The sequence below is a fragment of the Sander vitreus genome, chromosome 1 (assembly GCF_031162955.1).
Source record: "Sander vitreus isolate 19-12246 chromosome 1, sanVit1, whole genome shotgun sequence".
In the NCBI taxonomy this organism is placed as follows: Eukaryota; Metazoa; Chordata; class Actinopteri; order Perciformes; family Percidae; genus Sander; species Sander vitreus.
Window position 1 is genome coordinate 13,630,807 of NC_135855.1, and position 13,247 is coordinate 13,644,053.

A 13,247-nucleotide genomic window follows, 5' to 3' on the forward strand; every position below is an offset into this window, starting at 1 on the left:
CATAAGCGGCTTACAATTACTTTTTTTTCCCCCCACAACTTTTATTTCGTAGTATAAATCACAGTATATAAATATCCATATATAATAACACATCAGTGATTAATACATGAATAACATTTTCTCCAAAACATGTACTTGTTGTATTGCCTCTTAACAGTTCATTTAAATGTTTACAGTACGATTTTGTTAAGAGATTGTACTGTAGTTAGCCAACTGATTGTTTTGAAAAATGTGTTTAGTAGCTATATTAGCCACTTGGCTAGAGTCTTGATTTTGTGCTTGGAAACCAACATAGTCATTAAATGTACAAATATGGATCTTTTAAAACAGAAAAAGTACAGATCAAACAATCAGTCCAACAAACTAAATTAACCAAAAGAAAAAGGTAAAGGCTTGCATAATCCCTGCAGTCAAACATCAACTGTGTTTCAATATGGGGGATACGTTTATAAATGGAATGTGAATCCATTGCAAATATGATTGGCCCTTTGTTACAGCCCTCCCGATTGTCTAATCAGTTTAGCAAATGTAATTCATGTAAGTTATCATGTACTTATTTTTATTTATTTTGTTACAAGAGGCAGACTTCAACGAATAATATTTTAATTTTAAAATCTATATAAAAAAATAGTTCATAATCTAACAAAACAATACTTTTTAGATTCTGCAAATGTGTCTAATATCTAATACATTTCTTTTGTGTTGTTCTTTCATGCAACTAAGACTATAGTAGTGTTAAAAATCGGCTACATTAAATTATTCCAAAGGACATAATGAGAACCTCTAAATAGGCACCTGATCCTTACAGTAGGCTATTTCACAATATTCATTTTTTTTTTTTTTTATTGATTTTCTGTTGACTATCTTGACAGATATGCCCTTTTCTTTTTACATAACGAAATGAAATACAGGAGGATACGATGGCACTGCCTGGGCTGGACTACATTGATAAGCTGCTTTTATAATTACTGCTGAAAAGAAGAAGAATTGCAGCCTACATACTGTACATGTCAGTGCTAACAACAAAAGACGAAAGAGTGAAGTGTCATCAAGACTTTAGTTCCTAAACTAAAAAACACAGTTGCCAAAGTATAAAATGTATAAAGCTAATTCCTTAATACATCGTGCTAAAACTAATGTGATATGACACTGACTTAGTGAGTCCCTTACTTTTTGAATAATTTCACAATCATAAAAAAAAAGCATGTATTCTGATATGCTGAATTTAACTTATATTTCAGTCAAGTGGTTAATTAAAACAATATTTCAAGTAGATAAGGCACTGGGCCGGCCAATACCTGACCCAAAATGTTTGGAGCCTGTGTGGCCTCTAGCACCAAGTATTTCCTGCAGCTCCACTGTTCACATTTCATTTTTACTTGAACTCGTGACTTAAAAAGTGTAGTGAAGCTGTGTCAGTTACAGTTACACAGCTGTAACTGATACAACTACTTAAAAGGGGCTGTGCTCGAAATACTAGAGAAGAACAGTAGTTTGGGATTGCCTTTGCACAGCTCTGACAGACCGTTCGCCAATACGTGAAATAGCAACGTTTTTTTCAAGGCCACATGCATTAACTTGCATGCGCAGCCAGACCGGCTCTCAGAACAGAGAAGCTCGGATTACAACACACACAGAGAGAGTGTGACTTCATTCTCTGCTCAGGACAAAATATTTGTTTGCTCCTATATTATGTTATTCTGAATGTCGAGTACAGCCCCTTTTTAAAAAAAAAAAAAAAAATGCTTTTTACAAGCTGCTACAGACATTAAACATGACCGTTTCCTAAATCCCTCCCCCGAACAATGATTGTCCAATCACAGCTTAGCAACAGTAACTAGCCACTGCAGACAGGCCTGTCAAGCTTTGGATCTCTCTCCACACGTTGAAGCGATGTGAATGGTGCTGTAGTGAGAGTGATACTCAGTATGTCAAATATTGTAGAGTGGTGTCTTTTTATCCTCATCAAATCAAAAACAGAGTGTAAGGAACAAATTAAATTTGTAAATAATGTAAGCTGCAAATGTTAGCATGTTGGGATAACTAAAGCTATATACAGTAACTCTGCGTTACTGCCAAGGCTGAAAGTTAGCACATCATTAGCTAACTATATTGTGTGAGGTTACTCACAGCTTAGTCTATATCCTTGATGTTCCATTTACGGGATTGCTCCGGTGCCGCAGGAAATTCCGCTGGATGCATGTCTTTTCGTCCGGATGTCCGTTACCTTCTGCTTTCTTTGTGTTGGAATTTTAAACTCCGGTGGGTTTATGAGGACTATTGTTAACTGCTCCTCAGATCTCTGCAGGGTAAATCCAGACAGCTAGCTAGACTATCTGTCCACTCTGAGTTTTCTGTTGCATGACTACAACAACTTTTAAACGTACACATTCCACCAAATCAAGTTCCTTCCAGAAACAATTTTGCAGCGCTGCCCAAGACGATGGTGATTGGTTTAAAGAAATGCCAATAAACCAGAGCATGTTTTTTGTGGACTAGTCAGACCCTCCTCCGCAGCGCTGTGGAGCAAGGTCTGGCAAAGCGAGACTACTCACAGCTAAAGTCATTACCTGAGATATTATCTGAGCGTTACGTTTGCTAAACACGGTTAGTGTTAGTCGGTTAGTCAACATCCCTAAAGCCTATTCTCATGTTTGTTTGTGTTTTATCATACGTATAATACTAGGGCTAACTAGCTCAACAGTTGCCAACTGTTTCTTTTTTACATGAATCATCAGCTTGTGAGGATGCTGACCTTTTGTCTGGGACATGCAGCTTTAGCCTCAGTCTTTTAGCACAATATCTTGTACGTAGCCGTCAAGTGCATTTTTAAGACCTCCTTAGTGGGGTTCTCATTTTAAAACGAGTCGGCTGAGTACGTTTTTAAACAACTCGTCGAGCTAACATTAGCTTAGTTGGCTACCTACAGCTGCTAAAATTTGCCAGCAACAGTTGGCAAAACCAAAGGCCACTGTACTAGAAATGAGAGGCTGCTTTTGTTTACTTCTGTCTGAAATCAAGGACCCATAGTTTCAAAAATGACTCCGCATTTAATGGTAAATCTGCGAGATTGAAAAGGTGTAGCAACAGTAACTAAGGTGGGTTACTTAGGGGGGTGGGGCTTAGCAAACAGTCTTTAAATGTCACATGAAGCATTTATGCACCACTTAGATTTTTGCGCCATAACATTTGTACCACATTATACGTAAAAACCACATTGTGAATTGTATACCTGTCTGTTTTAATTTAACTGTTAGTTTCTGCTGCTGTCAATAAAATGAAAGCATTGTACCAAACATAAAGGTTAATGTGTACATTACAAATCGACATGTGTAATAATGCACTATTAAGCTGGCTACATTGATAGCAGAGCCCTAATGTAGGCCAACATCTGTTAAAAAGAAATCCTGATTCATAAATTGTCATTCTGGTCAAACTGTAGAATATAAAATGTGCAAACAAATATTTACATTCTCATTGATTTGCTATGAAAGAGGCAATGCTTTGTTATATTTCCAATTCATTTTAGACCTGTATAATAATGGCACCAGCACAAACATGCAGAGTTTTGGATTAATTCATTCATAATTAGTCTGTAGTGATGAAGAACTCAGGAAAGGGCTCAGATTATTGACTGTAAATGATGATTTATAGTTCACCAGTGTTCCCGTTGATGAGTGGTTACTTTGTTGCGGCTCAGCGGCGAGACGTGCTGCTGGAGCGGGAACGCTGGCTGCAGGTTTTGCAGCACTGCGCTCGTACGTTGGGCAAGTGGCAGCGTCCGAGCCAGCGGAGAGTCTGACAGAAACGAAATGTTACCCGATCGCGAAGGCAAACAGCTCCTGTGTGGGTGAGAGAGAGAGAGAGAGAGAGAGAGAGAAAGAGAAAGAGAGAGGTTCGATACAGACTTCACTGGCACAATGTCTGTAAGCGTCTTAACATCATACGACATGCTCTTTAAGTTGAAGAGTGACAGGTGTGAGTAGTCCCACACATTCTGCTTATGCTCAGGTTTAGAGGATTTCCTTCTGATCAGAGCTTAAAGATGTGTGACAAATTAACAAATATTCCTAGTAGAACAAGTGTCTGTTCTTTTATTGCTGTTTTGTGCAAGACTGACAACACAAGTGGATGAAAATAAAACCTGACACCTTGAAACAGGACACTGCATGTGAAACAATTACAAAGAAAGAGCTTACAGTGTCTAATATCATTTGAAAAGGCTCAGCTTTCCCACAAATACAGTACATCCAATGGACCATAAAACAAGACAACTCATCAAAACGTTTGCTTTGTCAGAGCAGAGGGCAACCTACTGCACTATGATTGCCAACAAAAGTGTACGTTTGTGTACACAGGTTTGTATCCGTCAACCAGAGCACACAGCAGTTACAGCAGAAGGTGGAAATTGAAAAACCAGTCCAGATAGATATTTGAGCGTGGGCTGTTACTGATCACACTTTATCAGACACTCACTGTTTCAGATTCCGATGTTCTTGGTATAGCAATACCAAAGCTGTGGGTGACTGCGGAGAGCAGATGGCTGTTTAAGAAGATATACTAATAAGAAAAGTGTTATGTAAGTGGGCAAAAAACAAATCAGTATCATCTACAGTAGATCCCATTGTAAATATGCTTTCCTTAGCTTTAACCATGTTTTAAGTTCGACAATTGTTCTGATATGACTAAATCAACTTTAAAATGACTATCTTGTTCACACATCTGACAGAAAAGCAATGCACCTTTTAAGATGTGGTAAACCAATAAATAAATTAAGAAGTACTGGCACTTCTTGGCAGTTAAGAATATCTGTTGCACATCATCCTTCTCTCACTTTTGCAATATTTTGTTTTATAATACAGCAGAAATACTGATAGAACAAAGACCGTAAAAAGACTGACACTAGTAGTAGTGACCTACAGATTTTTCTGTGTCTAGGAAAATGTTCAACGCAACAGTCTTGGTATTAAATATTAGATTATACTGTATGTGACGAGCTGTCACCTAAATTGAAATCTTCATTCGTCCAATATCACTTTGAGATATCAGTCTTGTGTACCGACTGACTGAGGGTCATCAAAAGCATTAGGATTCATCCTCTGAGCCCCATGATCATTCACATATTTCATGAAAATCTAACTAACTATCTTTTCAAGAACCAAAGTGTTGGACAAATGGAAAAGTGAAGTGTCATGGTGGCACTAGAAGCAAAGTCAGGGTATCCTCAAAACGATTAGAAATCATACCAAGACAATGCATCATAATTTCAATCCAAAAATATGAATTTTGGACCAAAAACTTTGGTTTAATGGAGTTAAACCAAAAAAGGTTAGACCTGGATCTACATTGAGATTTTGGGGGGAAGCACTCTGGATTGCCATGCTCCGCAACAAGCTTGCACCCATGGTTGCACCCTCCAACATGGCTTATGCACACTGTACTACTGCACTACTGAACCATTTTATGTAAAGCAATTCTCAAAACTCCAGAGTGCAGAATTTCCAATGTCACCCAGATCAGAGAAACTCCATGACATCAATGGGGTACGAAGGCCACAGCTGCAACTTAATACACAGCATTTCCTGTTTTCTATACACCCCCATTTGCGATCTTTGACCCACTCACCAACATGCCCTATATAGAGCAGCAAGCAACAAAAGGCAGCAGTGGAACTTCCGCACTCATATGCTTTACTTTCCTTATTTTGGAATACAATACATATTTTGGATTTGGGTGAGAAGGAAATCCTGTACACGGGGAACCCCTCTTCAGCCCCTCACCCTATGCATCAGTATCATCAGTAGATGTGGCTTTGCATTTGTTTTCTACAACAAAACATCTTATGGTCCAAGGGTCATGAAGGAGTTAATTACATCATAATGAAAGAGTGAGCCAGGGAACAAATAAGCTGAATAAAGAACATAGTGAAGGGCTGTTGAATGATCTTCAGTACAAAGAACATTGAACACCGCATAAGCACAAAAGACACCATCTCTATGTTAAGCAGTGTATACAAAAAGCGTCACCTTTATGTCTTCATCTTCAATTTTAGGTACAAAAGATAGAGGTAGAGGTGTTTATTGAACCGTCACTGCACAACAACAGTAGTGCTGCTGAACTGTCAATCATAAACTTAGTGTTCTGCCACTTACTGATGAATATAAATTTATAATAATATAACAAGTTGTGAACACAACATTGACCCATATACTGTAAGTTGATATGGGAAAGTTCTTGGCAAACAGTTCATTTATTACACATCCAGCAGCTACAGAGCAATCATTCATTTGGATTTGTGTTTCTGTAAGTCTAATATTCGTTCTCTTTTAGCTCTGTTTTTGGTCTCTACCAATTCCTGAGCAAGTAGTGTACAGTGGGTTTTTAGAACGTTCTCATTCAAAGCAGCTGCCTGCTGCGGCCGAAAACAAAGCTATGAGAGTGGTGAGAGTAAATCAAAATAGTAAAGTTGCCTGGCAACCAAACAATGAGCTGTAACTCACTATAAGCTCCGTAAAGCCACGTCTCACCAGAGAGCTAAATTCAATTATAAATGTATAAATACGCTACCTGGATAGTTTACATTAACTTCGTTTTTCTTTTAATATGCCCAAATTAAGGCCTGGTGTTTTTTGCCATATACAGTATGGACATGTATTTTCTTCAGTGTTTTAAAGAAAATAGCCCCCAGCTAAGATTTAAAAGCTTAGAAACATTACACACAGACTTAATCATTTTTGAGATGTCTTCAGAGATTTTTGATATGAATTCTAAAACAAATCCATAAGCTCAATGATGATTTACCTCTATAAAAACCCAATGAAGCTCATTAGCTCCCAACATTAACTCAATGCTGTGGGAATCTGTGTCTGCAGGGAGATCTTCAGACTGAATGCAGGTCATTCATCCACTTGACCTTCTTCTACTCTCCCTTAGGCTTTTTCCACGCACCAGCTCATAGACTGTATGTTAAACATTACTCTTAGCTTGCATACAAAGATTGAGAGGCGCCATGAATCATAGATCACTTATGCCACAATGTTGCCAATCTGTTTTTTAAACAGAAGAAAAGGCTCATACACATTTACATTTTCTAGTAGAGCTAGTGGTTTAAAATCGCTTTGCTGCAAGGACATCATTTGTGAGTCTCTGATATGTGTGCATAATGCAACACATTGAGATCACATTAAGAAGACCTCAATGTTAAGGACAAGGCAGAGCTGTAGTCCAGAACATTTGTCTAGTCCAACATGAGACAGAACTCAGTGGGGGGGTATGGGTCAAGACAAAGACCTCTGTCAAGACCAAGTCTAAACTAAGAACTAACCAGCACCCAGTCCCATCTTCAAAATATAAAAACATAATGGAATATAATGCTATAGCTCTCAGGCATTCTGTATTGCTTTTCAAATATTTATGTTGTCCCTGCTGAGTCAACACACATGTAGGAATGATTTACTCTTCCGTCCTCTTTTGTGTCTTTTGTTTTGGGAAGTGACCTCTTTAAATGTGCATGTAGCATCTGTTCACACTAATGACACATTCATTCATTTTATTAATTTATAAACCCCTGGACTGTAATAGCTCAGATGTGTTTCAGTTTTCTGCTTATGTCCAAAACGTTGTGCACATTTAAAACATATCCCACATATTTGTGTTCTTTAAGAAGTTGAGAATAAGGTCGTAATATTTTTTTCGAAAAAGTTGTAGTATTAAAAGAATAAAGTCACAATATTTTAAGAAAAAAAATCAACCTGTCCTATAGTCTGCTGTACATCTTGTTGTTGCTCTGCTGATATGGTAGTATCTCATTCAGACTGTTTGACGGATACAGAACCCTGTGTGGGACTCCGGATGAGGCAGGTTAAGCGAATGTGCGGTCACATGCAGTGACTAACACCTTAGGGTGACTAAAAATAACTGGAGGCACACATGCAATGACATGCATGTGTCATGGGACAATTTTAGGTATCAGAAAAGTGGTAGGGACATATCCCCACCGTCCCTACAATAAATTATGCCCATGCAGGTCAGGGCGAAGCGGAGGCTCGATTTGCCTGCATTAATTGTGCTGGCTGTAACAAGGGAAGTGGAAGAGAGAGGGGCAGGGGCTCGTGCGGCCTCGCAGAACTCAAATGTAGTTGTCGGGCATTGCAACACGCTTTTAATTGAGAATTGATGCCATGTGTTAAACATAGAATTAGAAAAAGCAATAGAAAAAAATATAAGGGCACATATCTAGTCAGAGGCCAAAAGGTGCACATACGCACTGAAAAGAACTCATTTGAACACATGTACATTTCTTCAGTGGTCAGAGCTCATGATCAGAGAGTTTAGTGACTATACGCTGCAGTTTAGGTTATAGGGGGACGTACAGTACAGTATGGCAGAGTGAGCACTGAAAAGAGCTTCACTTTGATACATATATATGGAGAAAATGTCACTAATGGCTCAATATGTCATTTGTTTTCTTTTCTTCTAGTAAATATAGGCCTATCCAATGCTCCAAAAGCGAATGTACAGTTCTTGTGAAGTATGGACTCACATTGACTTCATATTATCCCCTACTGCTAAGAAAATCAACTACTGCTTCCTAGTGGGATATTAATGACCTGCAGCCTAGATGTTTTGTCAGACAGGCACAGAAAAATGGAAATCTGTCTTGGGCTCACACAGCTGCACACGTGGCCTTACACATGAATCATGTTACTGCACTGGTTTCACATTAAACTGATGAGAGTCACAGCTTCTGTGTGCAGCTTACAGTCCACGATGCGAGGCTACTTGGAGCAGCTTTTGCCATACAGGCTCTGACAAAGGCATGAGTACACGACATTGAGCAGTTATATTCTTGGCCATTGAATCAACATATTGTGTTGGTCAATATATATCACAGCAGTGCACAGTATATTGACACATCGTGGCCAGGCTTTTATTAATGTCGGATGAATGTTGCCCAAGTCTTCCTTCCTGATCATTGTCATTGTAGTTTAGTTAACACATAAGTATGGTCTATATGTGATGGATAAAATGACCTTCTGCCCCATCACTTCATATTTCCATCATGTCGCGTCTCTGACTGAGTAACTCCGCAGAGATGTTTCTGATCTGTGTCTAATTACAGTCGTGATCGCTCTTGGTCCAATGCAGCATCAGAATGGCTCTGAATTTTTTAAGCTCTGATCTGGAGTGACTTAAAGAGATTCGACAGAAATGCTGCTGTATCAGAAGAAAGAGCCCCTCATTTAAATGTGTGCCAAACACATGCATTCATTTGGCAGACACTTTTGTCCAAAGTGAGGTCCAATCCAAGCCACAGTATATCAAGGAGAAGTCCTCCAGAAACAACGCTCACAAGTGCCAAAAGGCTTGCAGGTGCATAAAGTAACATATAGGTGCCTTTGAAAATGACTTTTTTGTGTTTTTGAGAACGTACTAGAGAAGGATCATATAAGGGAGCAAGTACTCTCGGAAGAGGTACACAATGCAAGGTCAGAGCTAACTGTGGTATAATTCCTTACTTAAGGCAGTAATGTATCCTGATGAAGGATGGGTCACATTGCAGCAAAATAAATAATTTCGTTATACTTTGGATAGTGTAAATATTGTATTTTCTGTAGCCGAATACATTTTTGTAAATACATTCCTTATTTATTTGACATTTTCTATATTTGCCAATTTAATGAATGCCATTGTGTATTGCTTCCATGGCTTATTTCTATAAATTATTCAATTTAACTCACATAATGCCTCAATTTTATATTTAAAAGTGATTAAATGTGCAGAACTGTAGTGAGCAAAGTAAATCATGGACTCTACAACACATACAGTATATGTTGTGTAGTAACTTTTCCTTTGAGAATAATGAGTGTAACAGTAGTTACTTTACCAGTAATGTGGTCTCTTTTCTGACCAAAACTCAACAAATCAATCATATTAAATAACTGGGAATGCAAGAAATTGTAAGCCAGCTGATAATTGAGAATTGTCATGTCAACTAAACCTTTACCACCTCTGTGAGAAGAGGTTTTACCTCTCTTACAGTTTTTTACGATCGCTATGACAATTTTTTCAATACTTTTAACAACTTTCCTAAACTCTTAACGCACCAACACACCTACAACACACAATTGGCAAAACAGTTAATTTCATGCTCAAAATCACACATTGTAAACTAAACTCCAACACTGATTTTCAAAATACAATAATTCACTAACACAATACACTATGTCCACCAAAACAATAAACATGTCTCAAAATCGAATAATTCTTCCAAAACACTAAAACATGTTCTCTCCCAACAGGAACATTTAGTCAATCATAGAACAATGTCATACAAAACACTAACATCAGATGGAATTACAGAAACTACATTATTTGATATGTCAGGTCTGCCCTTATACAGTAATACTAGACAATAGTATATTGTATTGATCATAGATTGTGTTTTACACTGCAGTTTCTCTTGAAGCCTCTCTACATTTTTTGGGGGGGGCTTTTCTGCCTTTATTTGACAGGACAGCTAGTTGAGAAAGGGGAGAGAGAGAGAGGGTACACATGGAGGAAATCGTCACAAGTCGGATTTGAACTCTGGACCTCTGCGTCGAGGCATAAACCTCAAAGAAGAAGAATAATAAAAGTATATGTGCGCCTGCTCTACCCACTGAGCAGACCCGGCCACCATTTTGTTTCTTTTGCTGCAGAGATTCAATTCAAAAAATGAATGACATGACCCATCTCAGAGTAGTTTTATAGAATGTGCAGTTCTATAAAAAAGGAGACAGAGACAGAATTGTCCTGGTACTCCTCTTCCTCTCCCTCGTGAAGGCATTTTTCTTATTTTCTGTGTTCATCTACAGTATATTGTTAAAATAGGTCCTCTTTTACTGTACTACCATATGATCATGCGATTGAAAGAACCTCAACACCTGAGTGGTGTGTTTCCTAGAAGGGAATCAGCTGTGATTGATCTATTTGCATAACTTCAATCAGCTGTTTCTCAATAAATGCATGTATAAAATGCAGGGGATATATTTGTGTTTCAATTTACAATATGAACAGCTGTTCACTTTGACTTTAGCCTTTAAGTTAGGTTAAGAACATGTTGTTATCTGTTCTGACATAGAGTGTGAAAGCATTTGCAAATTGGTCAGTAAAAAGCCATTGTTTTGGTCTTGGTGGAGCTTGTGTGTAAAAGAAGTTCAAGCATTTAAAATGTGTGTTAACTGTATGCATTTTGTGTCAAAGCAACAATAAATATGTTAAATGTATAGCCTACACAGGTAGATGTGCTAACTGTGTTAAGAGTTTAGGAAAGTTGTTAAAAGTATTGAAAAAGTGCCATAGCGATCGTAAAAAACTGTAATGTTGGAGGTGAGACATTCAAGGTTCTCTTATTATATTCTGATGTTCTATGGCACAAATACCATTTCATATTTAGCAATCTGCTGATTGCTGAATATGTCTTCATCTAGAGGGGTTAAAAGCTTTAGTCTCAAGCAACAGGGAATATCTTTTTTTTTTTTCACCTGATCTGCAGCAAAAACCCTGACGAGGAGGCACTAGTCAACCTTACATTCTCTGAAATCCATTTTATTTTCCTTTCAATGTCAGGTAGATATAATTTTATGATTCTGATGTACGTCATTGTTTAACTAAATTCAGCCCATTGGATTCAGTCTGTTGGTTTCTTTGTCTTCTTAATGAATGGGATTCGTGGAAAACTATTACCAGTTAAAGCACACATGAATTTGTACATGAACACGCATGTGATGTCAGACATTTAACATGTGGAATATACTATTTCAAATGAAAAAAACATGAACTTCCCAGGATGTCCTTGACAACAGGGAGGGAAAAAAGAACATGAACTCAAGAACTGAGTGCCTTGTTGGAGCAAAACACAGTTATTAACTGAGATGGAGGGTCACACACAGTGCTAATAGGCCAGCTGTTGGTTGCCATGTTATCATACACCTCAAATTCATTTCATGTCCGATATGAAACAGAAATACCATTGAACTGCTGTGACCGACATTGGAAAATTGAATGAAAAAGTTGCAAATGATGTAGAAGGCCAAATATTAAAGGAGCTGCAAAAATAATCAATATTCTTTGGAGATTATTGTCATTTAAGAGTTTCATGTTCAACAGGTGAAGCTGTGAGGACCATTTCTGCTGAAAAAACTGAACAAAAGAAGCCGCTGTAACCCGCTTCTTCTCTGCAGACATGCATGTGCCTTCAAATAACCTCTGATGGAGCAAAGAATACCCCTCTAGTGTAAAAATGGGAGCCGTTTCAAGTCATCTTCTTTAAAGACACATGCTCTTTAAGACACATGCACATTAAAGTCAGATATCAACTTTGGTAAAACGTATTGGGGTACAGTGTGACAGAAAAGCAAAAGATAGGAATGTCAAGACATGAGTGATGTGTTTCAAGCAAAAGAAGACTCGCAGCCTATGATGTTTCTGTTGTGAATAGTTGCTTTAATTGCAAATGTCTTCTACTCTATTTCAGTTGGAAATCTGTTCTCTCTTTTTTTTCCTTTTACACTGCCTGGTAAACAAAGAAGACCTTTGATGCTACTGTAGTCACCCTTTCCACTGGTCTTGTGATGTGGCATCAATAGAGGAAGAGCTGGTGGTTTCCCAGTGATATCAGTGTTGCTGTTGATGAATGGCAAAGCGCACTGCTTTATATGTATGTATGTATGCATGGTCAAAAGGGCTGGGGCCAGACGGTTTAATATAGAATACCAATGAAATAAATGTCTTGTATACATAAACCATTAGGGGTATCTTCTTGATACATTTTCTCAAAATTTAAATTTGCCTCTAATGGCACAAGTCTCACTTGTTAAGCCAAGGTTGGGCTTTGACTTTGGGTCAGTTTAAAAGGGGCAACAATACCAAGAACATCTGTGAAAGTGAGAGGCGGAGGTTATCTCTGTAGGGCTAGCAAAAGGACAAGCTATGAAAGCATCAGAAAATTGCCTGGCAGTGGACGGGTTCAGTGCTCGGATGTAGCCATCTGGCAAGCAAGGTTTAGGTAATGGATTAGAAAGTGATGCATTAAAATCACAGGTTTATGGTCTGATAGACTAGCAACATCCAGCTCAATATTTAAAACAGGAAAATCTAATGATAAAACAAGATCCAGTGTATGACCATGTTTGTGTGTGGGACCAGTTACAGACTGAGTCAGATTGAATGAGTCCACAAGTTGTAGAAACTGGCTAACTAAAGGC

The 13,247-nt window shown here is 38.1% G+C and overlaps 1 protein-coding gene across 1 annotated transcript in view; it reads right to left on the bottom strand.

The window, feature by feature from the left end:
* Positions 1-34: 34 nt before the first annotated feature.
* The window catches only part of adamts7 (a disintegrin-like and metallopeptidase (reprolysin type) with thrombospondin type 1 motif, 7), a 77,260-nt gene continuing 64,047 nt past the window's right edge, over positions 35-13,247 (bottom strand). Inside the window, exon 24 of the mRNA XM_078271998.1 lies at positions 35-3,842. Within this exon, the coding sequence (XP_078128124.1) occupies positions 3,697-3,842 (146 nt within the window). The 3' untranslated portion in view covers positions 35-3,696. The remainder of the gene's footprint in view (positions 3,843-13,247) is intronic.